Source organism: Prinia subflava, chromosome 1 (genome assembly GCF_021018805.1).
Source record: "Prinia subflava isolate CZ2003 ecotype Zambia chromosome 1, Cam_Psub_1.2, whole genome shotgun sequence".
NCBI classification, from domain to species: Eukaryota; Metazoa; Chordata; class Aves; order Passeriformes; family Cisticolidae; genus Prinia; species Prinia subflava.
The window spans coordinates 144,416,224-144,434,308 of NC_086247.1; the positions used below are offsets into that span (position 1 = coordinate 144,416,224).

At 38.5% G+C, this 18,085-nt stretch overlaps 1 protein-coding gene across 2 annotated transcripts in view; it reads left to right on the forward strand.

Annotated features, from left to right (window-relative positions):
* Positions 1-18,085, forward strand: part of ESYT2 (extended synaptotagmin 2) — an 80,136-nt gene that overhangs the window by 17,731 nt on the left and 44,320 nt on the right. For both annotated transcript variants that reach the window (XM_063415730.1, XM_063415740.1), the window contains exons 2-4: positions 13,082-13,123; positions 13,713-13,847; positions 15,623-15,699. In XM_063415730.1, the coding sequence (XP_063271800.1) occupies positions 13,082-13,123; positions 13,713-13,847; positions 15,623-15,699 (254 nt within the window). The remainder of the gene's footprint in view (positions 1-13,081; positions 13,124-13,712; positions 13,848-15,622; positions 15,700-18,085) is intronic.

The window sequence follows — 18,085 nt, forward strand, 5'->3', positions numbered from 1 at the left end:
AGTATGATCCTATATGAGGTTAAGGGCTGCAGTGAAACTCTAGAGCAGCATTTTTGTTTTAAGTAAACTTACCTGAAGAGTAATCATGAAACAGAATTGCTCGTGGGGGATTTTTTTTTGCTTTTTTATTTGGGGGGCTGAGCTTGCCTCAAGATAGAAGGAGTGCAGGAGGATGCCAGCAGCTCTAAGGGTTACAGCCATCCTTTGCAGAGGCTGAGAGGGCATTCAGGGAAGGATAACTCCATAGTACCCATTCAGTTTTGATTTTTCCTTAGACATCACTTCTGGTTGCTGTGTTAGCTGGACCTTTGCTCTTGCTTAGTGCAGAAGTTGCTATGTTGTGTGTTGCCAGTGAAAGTGTGACGTGCTTTGCATGTCTTTTTCTAACAAATAACACTGTTGTGTATTCGGTGCTGATACACAGTCCTTTGAGGGGGGCAGAATTGTTCTAGAGAGAAAAGAACAAATCTTATAAACCTTAAAAATTTTAGTGTCTACCTAATTATTAAAAATACTGAGCTTTGTATATGAACCTGGTGTAATGCCCTAGGGTGATTTTATGATGATTGTATCTGCTTTCTAGAGGAACCCTTGGGAAGTTTCCTCCCAAATTTGTCCTAAACCAGGACATATAAAAATTTGGTTAAATACTTGAATGAAAGAACCAGAAGGAGTTACATATGTAAGCTTGTCATCCTTTACCTGATGCTGTCAGGTTAACTGGGACTTTCCTCCCCACCATTTGTCACTGTTTAACTGAGACCCGATTTAAACATTTTGGCTTTTTTTGTTTTCACTTTATTAGCATGCTCTGCTTTCTGTTACTTTGTCAGTAAAGTTTTATAGTTTCAGAGAGGACTCATCACTGATTATTTACAGGTTCCACAAAACTCCCGGACTGTTGGTCTGCATTCTTTATACCTGGATTTTACATAGTGAGTTTCTAGTGTTTCGACTAGAAATGAGATGGGCATTTTAAAATGCCTTTTGTATTTTGCATGATTTCTGATTATATTTCAAAAATCTTTTAATACTAACAATAAGCTCTCGCTGGATAGTACTGGATGCAGTGCAGTATGTAGAAGTTAAACAACTTTGCTGGTGTTGGGTCAAAACAGGCATTAAGTTTCAACTACTGAATGTATTCTGTATTCAGACTTGTTTGACTTCTTAGGATGCAGGTTAACCTAGCTTGAATTTTTGTGTCGTGATGCTGCATTTCTTTGGATACCACCAAAAAATAAAAATCCAATTTCTCCATTTTGCTCTTTTGTATTTTCAGATACAAATTTGCAGTTTGCTTATTCCCAGCCAGTACAAAGTGAATGATGCGTGTCATAGTTCACATAGATTTGTTTGAAATGTATTGTGAATTATAGATTACATTAAAAAGAATAGAAGATTTGGCTTCAGTACATGGAGATGTTTCAGGCTAAAGACAGGGAAGAAGATTTAATCAGCCTGAGAAAGAGGAGTCTTGCAGAAGGTGATCATTGCTTTGTAACACTTGGCTTTTCTGAAAGCTGCTGCCCATTTCAGGCCTCACAGAACACCTGCATGGTTCCTTAGAGAGATGAACTGTGTAATCCAGTGAGTGCTAAAGGAATGAGCTCTCCTTGCTGCAGAACCTGAGTCTCAGTGGGTCAGAGCTGCCTGCAGGGTTAGGGAAGCGGGCAGCGGGTCAGTGGAGTAACAGGCAAAGAAACCTTCAATGTTTTATTGTAGATACCAGCAACAGGAGTGGTGACAATTTGGTGCAGAGCCCAGCACTCCTGCTACAGCTGTAGACAGTTCAAAGGACAGTAAGCTGTGCTGTGACACTGGCTGTATAAGCTGTTCTGAAAGCTAATGTTCAGCAGGCCGGAGAGGAAAATTTGTCTTCTGTTGACTGTCAAGAGAATAAGACACTCTGGCATGCAGTGGGGTGGAAACATGCCTGGATTCTCAAGGGAACTGAAAAGGAATTTGTTATAGAGACCTGAAAGTACAAAAGAGGTTGTGTTTTTGAAACGTGACAAATTACAAATATTGTGCTAATGCTTTTATAATTTTATTTTAAAAAACAAAAGCTGGAATTTCAAGGTATTAAGACTTTGTTTGTAGAAGGAGAAGAAGAAATTAAATTACTCCTGGGAATTAAAGGGTAAAGTCAATAATGTCAAAAAAGACTACTGTGCAAGATTTTTAAGTGGTAAAATTTCCTGAGTGCTGTGGTTCATCCTATGCCTTTTAGCAGTTTAAACATTTAAAATCCGAGTCTTCACTTTCAGTAATTGTAACACTTACGGGAATTTGGAGTTATGCTAATTCAGGCTGTTATTAAATGTTTGTTTGTTGCACTTGGTTGCACTATTTCTCTGTAATGTGGTGTGAGAGCAAGACTTTGATCAGTATAAATCCAGTTTTTGATATTTTGCTTGTACAGTCTTACGTTTTTTACTATTTTTTTTTTTAACTTTGCTTGTCCTGGTCCTCAGTTGGACGTCAGCATTTATAAAATACAGTTGTTACTGCTGTAAATGCCTGTAAATCCTGTAGTCCTAAAAGTTAATGTTGAGTTCTGGTCTTCTGAATGAGGAAGTGGTATAGACAGAGACACTGTGGTGAATGTGGATAGTGAACAGGCAAAATGTTAAACCTAAATTCTTATGTTTCCTCACATTAAGATGTGCTCAACAGGTGTGCTGCATGTGCAAAATGTCTCTTCCTGTGTCAGGATATCAGTCTTCTGTCAGAGGTTCTGGATGTCAGTCCCTCAGAAGTGGAAACCATTAAAAGGTTCCTGTAACCTAATGCCCCCATACTTCATTTTTATTATTTTTACTGTCCTGTCTCACTCCAAACTAAACACTGAAAATTTGACTTTTTCCTTTATGAGATGGAAAGTGAAAAAGAAATATGAACATGACAATCCAAGAAAAATTACAAGATATTAAACTGCAGTGAAAATAAAGCAGTTTGGCTACAGAATTGATGTCATCTCTATATTGAAGCCTGAGTTATGATATGTATTACTAATATATGACTACTTGAAGATCATTCTGGAATTAGGCTGTGCTAGAAGATGAATCTGTGGTAGTGGACTAAAAGCTGGGCAAGGCAAACCCATGTGTTTCCCTCTGGCAGACATTCTGTGCTGTGTTTAGGGTTGATTCTGCACCCAGATATTAGAGAAAACCATGCCAATATACTTCCACGTATTTGGAAGAAAACACTTACCTTTACTGAAGAGAAAAGGGATTTTTGTTCCGTGTTGTTTGTCAGGTGATTAAGCCTGGATGTTCTGGAAGTTAATGATGATGGGTTTTTTATTTTCTAGGCTGAACCTCTTTCCTGCAGCTGGGGCTGCTGAGGCTGTGTGAGGCTAGAAGCAAGATTTCCCAGTTCCCTTACTAGCAGACTACTGTTCTGTCATTCTTCCAGAGCAGCTGCTTATAGTGCCTGTCCTGGAGGATTTTGTTCTAGCAAGCTGCTGCTAAGTAGGTCTCTGGGTAACTTTCTCTTGTGGCATGCTTGCTCCATCTCTGCAAAAATAGCAGCACTTAGGCAAATTTTTTATCTAGTTTTGGTATTGGTGAGTTAAATTGCTGAAAAGTAATGCAGCTTTTGACAAGTTAGACTGCCACTGTGAGTGAAGCATATTTAGAAGATTTGAAGTGAAAGATGTGCTTGAAAAAATGAAGCTGCTGTGCTTTGAAATGGCTCAGCATCCTTCACTTTGGAATTGCAGAACTTAGTTCTGGTCTGCTTTTTCAGTCATATCAGAGCTCTGGAGTCTTTTTTAAGGCAGGGTTTGTCTTTTGCAAATACAGCATTATTTTGCATTGCCAAAGACGTTGTTTGCTATAGAAATTGAGGAGAATATCCAGGTGAGAATATGCTCGAGGTGTTGCAGGTCTGCATAAGGATGGATTCTGAATCCTCAGCTGCCAAAACTATAAGTTGATCAGGCTTTTGCTGGGCTGCTGGCAAAAATTGGAGGATTTTTAATTTTCTAAATGCTGTTCCAATAAATTCTGCAATGAGAAGGAAAACAGAGAAACAACTCTCTCAATTACAGTCCTGTATATGTACTTAATAGATATTTTAAAAAATAATCTCAGCAAAGTAACACGTTTGTATTACTTAAATGAGAACTACAGATACATTTATGGGTATCAGTAAAATGCAAAAAAGGCATTTTATAGTTTGAATCAATGGTATGTTTTAATTTTAGCACAGCAGAAAGGTTGGACATGGCATCCCTCTGTGGAATTTCGGCTCTAGTGAGGTTCAAAAGGTGTGTGTATGGGCAGTGGTGGCTCTTGGCAGCAGTTTAGGAAGGTCTGGTTTATGCCAGTTTAGCCTGACTTTACAAGACCCAGCATATGTGCTGCTAGTTGTTTTCCTTGTCTCCCAGATATGGTACTTATGAATATATATTAGGAAATAATGTTCTTCAGGCCATACCAGGATGCTGAAATGTCCTGTGTATGTGAACTGCTGTTTATTCCAGATTTGAACTGCTCCATATGTTAGGTGTTAGGCCTTTAAGAAAGGGAAGAGGAGCAGAGGTAAAAGAAGGTTGCAAGGAAATTAAACTTTCTATACCTTTTAAAGAATGTCAGTTTTATTACTTGAGGTGTATGAATTCTATTGTGGTAGCTTTCCTGTGTTAGCAATGAACCCTGGAGGTGTTGAAAAGCTGTTTGTTTCAATTTCCTCAAGCACCAGCTTGTTTTGTCTTTAATTGCTGTGTTGTTGAAGAAATTACTTTTCACCCTAATGCTCACAGTGACTGAAACAGATAGCTCAGGAGAGTGGGGAATACAGAGATCACCCTGGAAAACTCATGCTGAACAGCTGTGTGTATGTAATTTGTTGTGGCACCTCACAGGACTTGAACTGATAGAGGCAGCTCACGTGGGATGAGTGTGTTTGTGCTGCTAGAGTGTTTTGGGAACATTTGGTGGGGCACCAAGTACGTGTTTCTGAAGCCACTCTTGTCTTATAGGTGCAAATCTGACTCAAAGGGCATGTAATTGCTTCTTTTATAAAGGTTTATTTTGTTTTCCAGTGTGTTGTCCAAGCACTTAAATGGCTTATGTTCCAGTTTATAAATAAATATAGTCCTTAACCTTGCTTGGTATTACAGCTGTTTCTTTCATTTAAGTATGTTTCCACTTTTTCCAGTATTTGTTTCACTTTGAGGTTTTGTCATTATCATGGCGAAAATTCTAGGGCCTTCCCCACCTCCTTTATTTCTGTATCTTACTCTGTGTCTGTGTGCTCTCTGTGTGGAGGGGGGTAGTTTTATTTTTTCACCTACCCTTAATTCTCTGATGTTTGATTTTTTAAAACATTTTCTGTTTGTTGCTTATGGGCAATTATTGTCAAAATCAGTACTGCTTGTCTTGTAATACTTTTAGGTTAGTTGATACTGATTGATATGGATCTTTCTACCTTTTATTCTGTGAAGTACTCTATGGACATAAATAGTGTGCTTGACAGAACTGATTTTCTATATTCAGTCTGCTTCTGGACCTTCCAGATGTTGCTGTTGAAAGATGTGGCACATGCAGCTCATCTGGAATGATTCTCAGGGAAACTGTTTCAAGAGTCCTGGCTTCATTCTCATACTGCAGACCCACTGTGTTTGTAGTCCTGAGCATGAATTTTGCTGTGCAAAGGCTAATCATTTTAATATATTTAAAATTGCAAACACAGAGGCTTGCTACACAGAAACTGAATCAGATTCCCAGAAGTAATGGAAGTAGCAGTTGATTGTTTAGTAACAAGGGCCTGCAGGATTTTTAAGGTGCTCTCACTATTAGCATTTAGCCTTTTCTTTCCGAAATACTGAATCCTGCAGTTCTACAACAGTAAATATTTTGTGGGATTTTCTTGTTATTCAGAAGAGGAGAGAGCCAGGATATTTCTGGTATTGATAGAAGTTAGGAAAATTGCTCGTTAACCTGGAGGTGAATTACTGAAGTGACAGAGCCTGTCTGCTCTGCTTTTCCTCACAGCCTCCCTCTTTAGCTGCTATGAGAAAGGAGTCATCCCTTCAGTCTGCGTTTGAGGAGAAACTTCTTCAGGGTGTATCAAGCAGCAGAAGACTCTGGGTCACCTCCTCTGTGGAAAATTCACCTCTTGCTGCTCCTGGTTGCTTCAGAGAGTGAGAGGGGATTGCTGGCTGGAGTACATGGGATTAAGCTATTAGCCCTGCTCAGCTCTGTTTTACCTAAAATGTCCTTAGGCCAGCCTGCTTTACCAACTGGAAAACACTGGAGTGAATAGCTGTTAAATTGAGCTTGAATATCACTATATGACACAATTTATTCTATCCATGCTGGGCTTCTTCTTTTAGTAACTTTGTCTGGCCTATTTGAGTTACAACTGCAGTGAGTTTAGACACTGTAGAGTCAGCTGTAGTTCCAAGGATAATTTAATTTTAGTGTGTTTTGGTTTCTTGCCACACCACTGGCTTTAGGCTTAATGGTTAAATAACCGCTTATGCTGTACATTCAGAAGGTTTTAGAGCACCTAATTTGGGCTTCTGTCCTAAATTTCCTTCTGTGGTATGGTCTCCCTATCCACTGATTATGAAGAGACTGAACACTTTTGGTGGTACCTTTGTACATTTTTATATGTAAATTAGAAAAATGTACTTTTGATAGAGAGGAGGATTTTTATATGTAATTTTAACTTTCCAAAATAAGCAGAAGGGATCAGTATCTGATAGAAGAGATATTTGTGAAATAGCTGGAAAATTGCTCAAGAATACTTGCTGCACTGTAACTATATCAAGAAACTTGATTATGTTGTGACCTTCAAGTGACTGGTATAGTTTCTTTGAGATTTACATCTGGAGCAACAAATAATCAATGCAAATGGAAGCATAAGTTAAGTAATCCTGACTCAGATAAGTATTTGTTAAACATAGCTATGGTAATACATTATTTTTAATGTAGAATATTCTGAGTTGGAAGTGACTCATCAGGACTGTTGAGTCCAACTCCTGGCCCTATGCAGGACATCCCAAGAATCACACCACGTGCTTGAGAGCATTGGAATTCTTACCTTTAGTCTTCGAAAGTAAAAGGGAAGAAACTCAAAATTTTGGGGGGTTTTGTTTGGGGGTTTTTATTTGTTTATTTATTTATTTAATCTGATCTGCTTTTATTGCTTCCATTTTTCCTTTGCTGTAATAAAAAATTCATGAGAAAGTGATTGCTAAAAGTGTAGCAAATTAGGTTTTCAGTTTTTGGAATTCTGTGGTCAATACCTGTAGTTTTGTACTTTTGGTGTAGGTGCTCAGTTTTTTGAGTTATGTAGATAATACTTAGGGACTATGTGTTAATTATAATCATCAAATAAATGTTACATTTAACAAGGGTTGTTTGATAAATACCTTTACGGATGGAGAAAGCTTTCAAAGATAATTTTTAAAAGAAAAATGTTTTACAGCGAGGGCATCAGTAAATAGTAACAGCTGTTATGCAATTTGTATTTTATAGTAGATTATTAGTACATGTGACTTGTGCTGAGAGCAATTCAGCATTACTTACAGAAGGGTGTTGTCTTTCCTTCTGAATTTCTTGTCAATGCTTGGTTTTAGTGACATTTATGTAAAAACTTTCTTTATCTGAATGAAGAATTATATTTAAGGCATTAATGTTATTATTTGCACTTTGAACCTCATTTCATGTGTTTTGTTGATTACTATTTGACTTTTCAAAATTTTCCACCAATCCTTAGTCTATGGCATTTGAGTGTAATAGTTATTATTCTAACTATTGTTAGAATTGTCTGTGTCTAGCCTTGTTTCCTTGGAAAGATGCAGATGATAGTCTGGCCAGAAAATGGAGTCAATTTAGCCAATATGAAGAGTGTATGTAGAGAGTTCGAAAAATAAAGTAATTGTGGGTAAGAAACATTTCTACAGTTACTGTTATTGTAAGTGGTTTTCTTTTGTCTGTTTTTTCTTTTATAGTCTTCCAGGACAGAACAAGGAACTGCATTCCTTGGGCTCTTTCTGGTATTTTATTGATCATTACTGTGTTCTGAATTGAGTTTTTGAAAGTGCAGGATCAGAAGCAGAAAGTAAACATCAAAGTTGTTTACAGCTAAGCACAAACAGTTGTGTGAGAAAGCCAAATAGTGTCTTTCTAATGTGCAGAAACACATTTTTTGAGCACTTCCAAATATTTTGCAAGGTAACATTTAATAATAGAACTTTCCTGGAATATGTGGTTATATGATGTTTTTGGTGTTGATCATGGGCATTTCTTGCAACAGTTCTCTCTTGCTGTACTTTGCTTTGAATAATAAATTACTACACCAAGTGGTGGAAGTGACAAGGACTTGCCAAACCTGTGTGAGCGATTTACTAACAGAAGCCAAGAGGAAAATGCTTGTAGTCATTAACTATCTTAGCTGAAACCTTGACTTCTGCCTCTTTCTGTCGTGCTTGTCAATAGATTCTTATACAAGAATTAACAGATTTGGCACATCAGTTAGTATGATTCTTGCTTCTGGCCATAAAAATGTTTGTGCAGTTGCTTCAATGTTCTTGTGTCAGTCCTGACTGATCCAGCGTACCAACTTCTATCCCTCAGGCTTTCTCCTGTTGTCTGTGCATAAGATTGTGTTTGAAGTCAAAAACTCTTAAAACAAAACATGATTTTGTCACTAGTATTGCAGTCTCCATATAGCAGGCTAAAATATATGGGATTAGTAGATGGATAAATATTTTATTCTTTGTTTTCAGCCAACCTGGGTTTGGAGCATTAGTGATTAAACAAAGGCCAGCTTTTGATTTAAGGTTGGCTTGACAGAAAATTGAAGCATCTTGAAAATGTAAGGTTCTCTGCTCTTTGTTTTGAGTCAGAATGGGCACCAAACTGAATTATATTAAAATTGGAGTGAGCAAGCAGAAAAGCAAGAACGGAAAAGGGATGAGAAATAGGAATGGAAGATATTGTGTTGTTACCTATTATCACATGCTACTGCAGGGTTAAACTAGGCTTACATAATTGAGGAGCTGGCTTAGTGCCAGCTCATGTAACTGTAGGAGCATGATAGGTGTGAAACACTAAAGGACAATTATTAAATCTGTGGCAAAATTAAGAGTCATATCCTATTAAGCAAGATCTTAATATTAAGACCGTACAGTAGATAAAATCAAAAATTAATAAATTAGCATATATGGGTAGATTTAAGTATCTGTGGCCTCTTGTTTGTTTCCTAACCTATCTCAAAATGTTTCTGCATAATTTGGGACTGAGAGTGAAGAGTGCTTGATAGGTGCAGGAGAGATGCTTCCTCTTTGCCTCATTCCACAGAGGTGTGCTGGATGTCAGCTGTGTGCCTGGTGCAGGGAATGTGGCCTGTGCCTTTAGAAGTTTCTACTCTGAATCTGGGGAGTTAGATCACCCTTTGGAGGAAGGTGAACTTCATCTGGGCTGAGGTTATATTTAGAGCGGGAAGCCTCTCTCAAGTCTAGTGTGTCTCTTCTGCTGAATGTCAACTGGATACTTGTACAGAAGACTAAAAATGAGTTGTGAACATGACAACTGTTATATCTTGCATTGCTCACAGCAGACAGGTTTGCTTTTGGTATTTTCATGAATTTTCATTTCCTCATATGTGTGTTGAATTTTTTGTTTCTATTTATTTTATTTTGTTGCTGTTCATTGCAATGGCTGTAGAATCGTAGATTTTAGGAAAAGACCTCTAAGATCATCAAGTCCAACTATTAATCTGACACTGCCAGATCCACCACTAAATTATGTCCCTAAATGCTACAGCTGCAAAGTTTTTTTAATACATCCAGCACTGGTGACTCTACCACTTCCTTAGGCAGCCTGTTCCAATGCTTAACAACTCTTTCTATGAAAAAAAATTTCTTACATTCATTCTAAATATTCCTGGTGCAACTTCAGGCTATTTTCTCTTATCCTCTTTTTCACATGGGAGAAGAGAGCAACTTTCATCTGGCTACAGCCTCCTTTCAGGTAATTGTAGGGAGCAATAAGGTCTCCTCTGAGTTTCCTTTTTTCCAGGCTAAACAACCCCAGCTCCATCAAGCGCTCCAGCTAAGACTCATGCTCCAGGCCCTTTTCCAGCCTCACTGCCCTTCCTTGCATATGCTTTAGCACTTCAATGTCTTTCTTGTATTGAGGGCCCCAAAACTGGCCTCAGGACTCCAGATGCAGCCTCACCAGTGCCCAGTACAGGGAACAAACCCTGATCCTGCTGGTTGTTTCTGATCCAGGCCAGGATGTCACTGGCCTTCCTGGCCACCTGGGCACACCTGGCTCATGTTCAGCTGCTGTCCACCAGCACCCCCAGGTCCTTCCCTGCAGGGCCATTTTCCAGCCACTGTCCCCAGCCTGTAGCACTGCCTGGGGTTGGTGTGACCCAAATGCAGGACCCAGCACTTGGTCTTGTTGAATCTCATACCACCAGCCTTGGTCCATCAGTCCAGCCTGTCCAGATCCCTCTGCAGACCCTCTGCCCACCAGCAGATCAACACTCCCACCCAGCTGGGTGTCATCTGCAAATTGACTGAGGGTGCTGTCAATCCCTTCATACACATGGTTGTTCATACAGATCATTCATAATGACAGTAAGCAGGAGTGTCCCCAGCACTGAGCCCTGGGACACACACTTGTGACTGCCCAGAGTTACAAGCGTGGATGTGACTCCATTCCCCACCACTCTCTGGGCCTGGCCATCCAGCCCATTTTTTACCCAGCTAATTGTGTACACTCCTTCATGAGTGGCCAGTTTCTGCAGCAGAATGCTGTGGGAAAGCATTTCAAAGGCTTCACTAAAGTCTGGGTCAACACTTTGACAGCCTCTTCCACTAAGTAGGTCGAGCTGTCACAACAGGAGATCAGCTCCATGACCTTTGCTGGCACCAAGGTCACAGTGACAGGCCTGCAGTTCCCCAGCCCTAGTGGATGGGGTTACATTTGCGGACCTCCAGTCCCCTGGGCCCTCCCCAGTCAGCCAGGACTGCTGGTAAATGCTGGGAAAGTGGCTCTGTGAGCACTTCTGCCAGCTGATCCAGTGGGTGGATCCTAGCCACAGAGACCTGTGCTTGTCTAGGTGGTGTAGCAGGTTGCTGGCCATTTCCTCTTGGATTGTGTTGGTTCTCCTATGTGGAACAGCTCTGCAGCTTTCACCCTCTGAAGCTGAACATCACTGACTGCTCTCCTAAGCAAATCAGAATGAAACATGTTCATCCAACGTCATGCATAAGTCATTACTGAGAACTGGCACTTTTTCTGTTTGCAGATTCAGAAGGCAAATATTTTAGAGGAAAGACCAAAATGTTATTTATTAGTGTTGAGGTTAACAGTGTTCATTCTTTCTGTTCCTTTAACTTTTTGACCATTGGGAGCAGTTTGAGAACCCTGCAAGACAAAAACTGAGTGTAAGCTCTGTTCACCTCTAAGTTCATGTACATACTTGTAACTGCTTATGTTGCAAAAGTAAAAAACAAATAATTTTTGTTTTCAAAAAGCGGACACCACCCCCAACCCTCTAATTATAGAGTTCTGACATTCTACCCACCATAATTTTCTAGGAAATTAATTCTAAATAAATAAAATGGCTCCCAAATAGTTCCATCTGTTATTAGTAATTCTATTCTTTTAGCTTATTTACTAAAATAAATAAAGTTGAACTTTTTTTCTCACAGTCAAACAGATTGCTGGACATTTTTGCACTTGTAATGCTTTTGAGAGATATGTGATATGCTTGAAAAAGATGCTGAGAGCCTTTCTTGACAGTTGAAGACAGCAGCACTTGTAATTCTTTAAGAATCTGTAGAAATGTGGGGCTTACCTTTGTTATTGACCTGGGATTGTTAAAAAATAAACAGACTGGAGAGATAACTGTGACACTTTGATTATGCAGCTGGAGGCAGCATAGCAAAAACTGTATAGCAAAAATTTGGGGTTTAGATGAAATTAAGGACTGCTCTGAGGGTAGATCGAGGATCTGATGAATATCATAGTACTGGTTGTTAATGCAAGAAGTGAATAAAAACTGAAAAAAGTCATTAATGGGGCTTGCTTTCAAATTCATCTTGTTGAAATTGCATTTTGAGGAGTAGGTCTTTCACTGACTGTTCATTTCTGGGATATGCATAATAAAAATAACTGCTGTTGAAGCCAGTGGTACAATCTGTTATGCTATGAAGAGATTAAGACTTTGCCATTCAGCTAAGTAGAGACATAGCTTCATGAAAGTCACTATATGTAGGTCACGGTATTTTAGTGTGTTCAAAGGCTCTTTGTGTTTTGGAAGTGTGATCCGCATCTTGTTCTACAGCCAGGGAGTTTCTAAAGAAATTCTTATTAGCTCTGCATCTTCAGGGCTTTATTTTTGTTTGGTGGTGATGTTTGGTTGGGGTTTTTTGTGTGCATGTGTTTGTAAAAGGCAAAGCTACTAACTGTGCTCTCGTTCTATGTCTGGAAAACTGTGTCTGTTCTTGCAGCATTTAATTGATGTTTTCCTATTGCCATGGGCACTTTCTGCCCCGTGTATAAACCTTCACACTGTCTCTGACTGGCTTCTGCTATTGTTTAAGGAAAGAAATTACTAGGAATGCCTTTCAAAGGGCTTTTGGCTGAACTTAAATCCATATTCCTGAGCTTCAACTTCACTGATTAAATATTTATAGCCATGATTTGTTGACATTGAAAAAGATTTGGCACGAATGAAAGGAAGTGGAAGTGCAGTCGGGACTCCGGCAGTCGCGTGTGTCGTGTTAATATTGGTTGACACAAACTGTGTTGGCTGTGCTTGTTTTTTAGTTTGTCCATGATGTATAGCAATGCTTTATTCCAGATGCTACTATTAGAAACAAGTCCACGAATATTTTATGTAGTTCAGAAATGAGTTTGTATTTTAATTTGCTTGTATTTTAATTCTCTTGTCAGGAGTGTGTTAACTGCTCAGTATGTTGTCCACTGTCTAGGGAGATCCCTAAGCTTTCCAGTATTATAAATGATTGGACACAATTAACTAAAAAGTATTTTGAATTTGTATTAATTATTTGGTTTGTATTTGCTGTGTTTTTTAGGTGCATTTTCCAGACACGGAGAGAGCAGAATGGCTCAACAAGGTAAGGAGAAGTATTGCTCCCAAATGGGAAGGGACAGGAGGGAAAGCTGAGATTAAAATGAAAGGTGAGGCAAGAATCTGAGAGCAGAGCAGTTTTAACTTTATGCTTTATACACTTGAAGTCTTTGGTTGTTGATCCATTTAGTCACTAGAAAGATTAAATTTAGTTTCATGATCCTGAAATTATGAGTTTTATGAATGATTCAAAATGGCATTACAGTAATGACAGCTATAATTGTGTGGAAGTCATAGCAGCTGTAAACACAATCTTTAATTTTCTGCTTGTCTGGGATACTTTCCAGTTACTGTAGGTTCCTGACCTACAGTCTAAAAATAAATGAAATTTTCAGTTTTGATTTGTGTGTGTGTGTGATAATCTAAGATATAAATCTATGTAACTTTTTAAAAAATATTCATTCATTCAAAGAGCATAGAAGAACACGATTTAATTGAAAAATAGTAAGGAAAAAAGCAGTGTAGAATTTTCAGTTAGAAAATTCAGATGCAGTGAGGTTCTGATTTTTTTTACATTTATAACTTATTCATGTATTTAAGAACTGTGCTTCCATGTGTATATTTTTTCTCCTTAGACTGTAAAACAGATGTGGCCTTTTATTTGTCAATTCATTGAGAAACTCTTTCGGGAAACCATAGAACCAGCAGTAAGAGGAGCCAACAACCACCTCAGTACCTTCAGTTTTACAAAGATTGATATTGGTCATCAGGTCAGTGTCTGGTGAAGTTTTTTAAGAGACCTTGTTTTACATAACATTTTTATGTAGCCTCTTCAAATCTACACAGAAATATTTCTGTGTGACACGTGGTTGTAAGCCTGATTCTGATTTCTGTTTTAACATTAAAATAAAAATGTGTGGGTTTTTTAGCAGAGGCTTTCTTGCATTTCCTGGGATCTACCCTTCAGAAACTTGACTGAGAACTTGGAGACGACTCAGTGTAGTAATGCCTGGTCACATGAAGAGCTCACAGCAATGTGATTTTAATGTTGTTCATGCAATGCTTTACATTTAATGAGCAGGGACAATTATCCTTTTGCCAGATGATCCAAGTGCAGTTTTCTTGTAACAGATGCACTTCTAATGATGCTATGTGTGGAGTCAGTGACAAGGCTGCTGGCTTGGCTTTTCAAGGACTGCACATAACACAGCATCAAGGGGCATACAGATGTTTGTCTTCTGTTCCAGCCCACGAAAGAAGGGCTCTCATGCCTGCAGGAGAGCCTTTTGGACCAGTGCAAGCTGAGAGTGTTCCCTCTGCTTGCAGCAAGTTCAGCACTACTTAATCTTCTCTGCATTAACCAGAACTTTACTGCTTTCAGATGCAGTTTAACAGCTTCTGTTTGAAGTTGTCTTTCATGTTTCTGGTGCTTGTCATAAATGGAATTTCAAGGAAGGATTTAAAAATCAACACCCCCACAACACCCTCAAATGTTAGGAAACCTGAAATTAATTTTCAGGTGTGGTAGAGGGGAATTATTTTTCCTCTATTTGTGACTCTGTTTCATGTGGGTTACAGTTCATTATGCTTTACTGCACCTTTTGTGTGTTTGGTTTATTATTTTCTTAATTGTAAATCCTTTTACAGAGAGCTTCTGTCCTGTTCTAGATATATTTGTATTACAGACTGTGGCATTCCTTTTAAGCTATACTAATTTTAAGTAGGTTTTAGATGAGCTCCCAGACCTCTGTATGGTTCTGCAGCTGGACTGAGTAACCTTGGACATGACAAACATCAATTCTTACTTTATACTGCAGCCTTGATTGAGTTGATTGAGCTGCATAGCCCCAACACAGCAGTGAAATTTTGATTTTACATAAATTATCAAAAAGGTGTAAATAGAAATATAAAGATTTTTCAAGAAAGGAAAAAATCTAAATTGAGGTTGTTAGTCATCCTCTCCTGCCTCCTGTTTGATGTTTAGGGCCTGAGTGTGTGATTGATATGTGTTAATTGTGTATGAGGAAGGGAGAGAGGGGAGAGTGTGAATGCAGTGATTTAGAGAGACAGCACAGAGTGGTTGACACAACTTTTTGTGGGAATTACAGATTCTTTTCCATCTATTCTCACTAAATTCCACTTAAGGCAATTGTGTTTTTGTGAACTAAATTTGGCTTGTTGTTGTAGTTACACAGAAAAGAATGCTTTGGGAGTGTTAGATGTACAACTCTACAGAGAAATCAGATTTTTATGCAGGGGAGAGGGAAAGCTTGATTATTAAATATTTTGTAAATCTTGAAGTTTAGTCATCTATACCCAGGGTAATTGCTGGAAGGATTGTGGTTAATTGGATCCTAGCAATGTATTTTTTACCCTTGAAATAAGAATTTGGACTAAATTGATAGCCTTACCTCACATCTTTTAATGTTTGTAGTAGGTTCTTAACTTCAGGCATGAATATACCTATATTCACTTAGAAATTAAAGTCAAGACTTTAATATACTTCTGTAGAAGAATCCAACTTTAACTTGCTTCCTTGTTCCAGCCTCTGAGGATAAATGGTGTAAAAGTGTACACTGAAAATGTGGACAAAAGGCAGATCATTTTGGATCTTCAAATCAGGTAAACTTTATTGTTATATTACAATGGGGTCCATGCTTTATGATCTGCACATTGTTTCATTTGGCAGTTATATTGACCTGAAAGGAGAATTGCTTTGTTATGCAAATGTAATTAGTTCTAATTGTGTATGAATGGAGGAATAAACTGCATGCTGTAAATAGTATTTATCTATGAGAATATGGAATATCAACTCTGTGGTTTCATCATTAAAGTCATGTTTGTTAATTAAAAAATACTTTCTAAAGATAAAGCACTGTATTTGGTTTTTTTCCTTAATGTATTAGTACTTTACCATTAAATGTAGTCTGAAATCTAAGATGTAAGATTTTTTGGATTTTTTTACTTTTCTCAGTTGCTAGATTTTTAAAATAAATATAGTATTAGAAAAAAATAATGATAGCTACAGAAGTATTTTTGTTTATTTTACCAGAGTAAATCTGTGTATTATATAATTCCAGAATGACTGTGCTCCATTGCTTCAAGTTTCTTTACTATTTCATCATGACCCCTTTTATACAGGTTTCTCAGTAGGTCTACCCTACATTTACTCAAGTCATTCTCAACACATTCTGCAGTTGCAGAGTTTTTTGGAAGTTCAGTCAGTGACCAGCAATGTTTTTATAATTAACTATCACAGGTCTGTGTTACCATGGCTGCTTTTGCCTGTTTGTGGGGTATGGAAAGGCCAAATTTGTCAGTCAGTGAGAGTCCAGCAGGAGCAGCATTCCGTGTTCCTCACTGCTTCCCTGGCCAGGAGGGTCATCAGGCATCTCAGCTTCAGAGGCACTTCCAAAATGTGAACGTGGTTATTCTTAAATTTGAATTATTTGTCTGAAGCTCAGCTCTGTTGAAGCCTTTGCTGCTTTGGCAGAGCTGGGCAGCCCCCAGGGTGATAGGAGAAAAGGCTGCTGTCTCCTTCCCTGGGTTCCAGAGCAAGGGGGGCTACAGCTGTGAGCAGAGCCCAGTCTTTATTGAATTGAATCACTTTATTCCTGTAGGAAAATGACAGCTGTCCAAATCAGGAATTGGTGTTGCTGGACAAAATATAGCTCTTGAGAGCTTATTTCACTGGATGAATGTGTTAGCCCCAGTGAAGCAACTTCCTTCAGTTTTCTCTTTGTTGCCACTTTTGGCAGCAGCTCGGAGAGCAGCCTCATCTCTTTAGAGATAAACCCTCAGGAAAACAATCTTGTCTGACCAGACAGTCCATAGAAATTGTTTTTGAAAAGCTCTGTCTGTTCCAAGACTACTCCTTCCCTTTATGGCAGAACTATTCATAGGAAGACAGAGTAAATCTAGTATTTATTTATTTTTTAAAATTTATGCTCATCCTCATGAAATAGATAAAAGTGAAAAGGCCAGCATGTGTGTACAAAAATTTCAGGAATAATGTGCTGTTACATAAACCAGAAGGAAATCTTTACCCATATGTCTCATTGTATTACCTTTCAGCCTCCTTAGAGAAGTGGTAGACTGCTGCAATAGCGTCCAGTGTAAAAGGCTGAAATAAACTCCTTGGAGTGGTTTAAGTAGCAATAACAGTGCTGGGTCAGCTGGGTCCCTGTTGAGCCCCTGTCCCTGCTGCCAGTGGCACAGGCTTCCAGGAGAAAAATGGAAACGAGAGCTCTGGAGTGACTATCACAGCTTCTAGGAATTAAGGCTTAGACAAAACCATCATCAAAGGAAGTCCTGGCTCATATTTAAGACTTGTCCTTGGCACCTCATTCAGAAAGGGCTCTTTTTCAAAGGCTTTTAGTATGCAAGTTTAAGAAAGAGAGCCCCCCCAACCCCCTGTACCAGTTGTTACTGTTTGATGTTGTTGTTTGCTTGTTAGTAGTTTGATTTATATATCCTCTGAGAGTCTTATCACTGGGATTGTATCAGTTGTAACAGGAACAATAAGCATCTTTTGGTGTATTTGGATACAGAGTTAAATACAAATACCAACCCTAAATTATATCTTATATTGCTGTTTTGCAAGATTATAAAAAACAGTCTCACTGTTGGAGAAAAGTCCATCCTTTGGAATATTTATCCCTGTAGATTTTAATCTCCAGTTAAATTAGTTTGTTATAATGTTAATTTATTTCTAAGTTTAAAGTTAGGACCTTTCTATAGGCCCTTCATTCTCTAAATACAGTTGAGAAGGACCTCTCAAACAAGCTCTCTAAACATTCATAAGAATAGTTGTAGGAAGCCAAGCCCTGTGGGGTGTGTGGTGAGGGAAGGAAGGAAAGATTTTATTTTTTTTTTTTTCAGTTTAAAGTAAATTAATTCTTTTAAGAATCCCCTTTTATCCTGCAGTTTCACTATTGTGGCTTCTTTTAGCCCTTTCTACTGTCAGTTGTATGTGGTGGGGTGTGTGCATTTGCTTTGGATCTTCCAT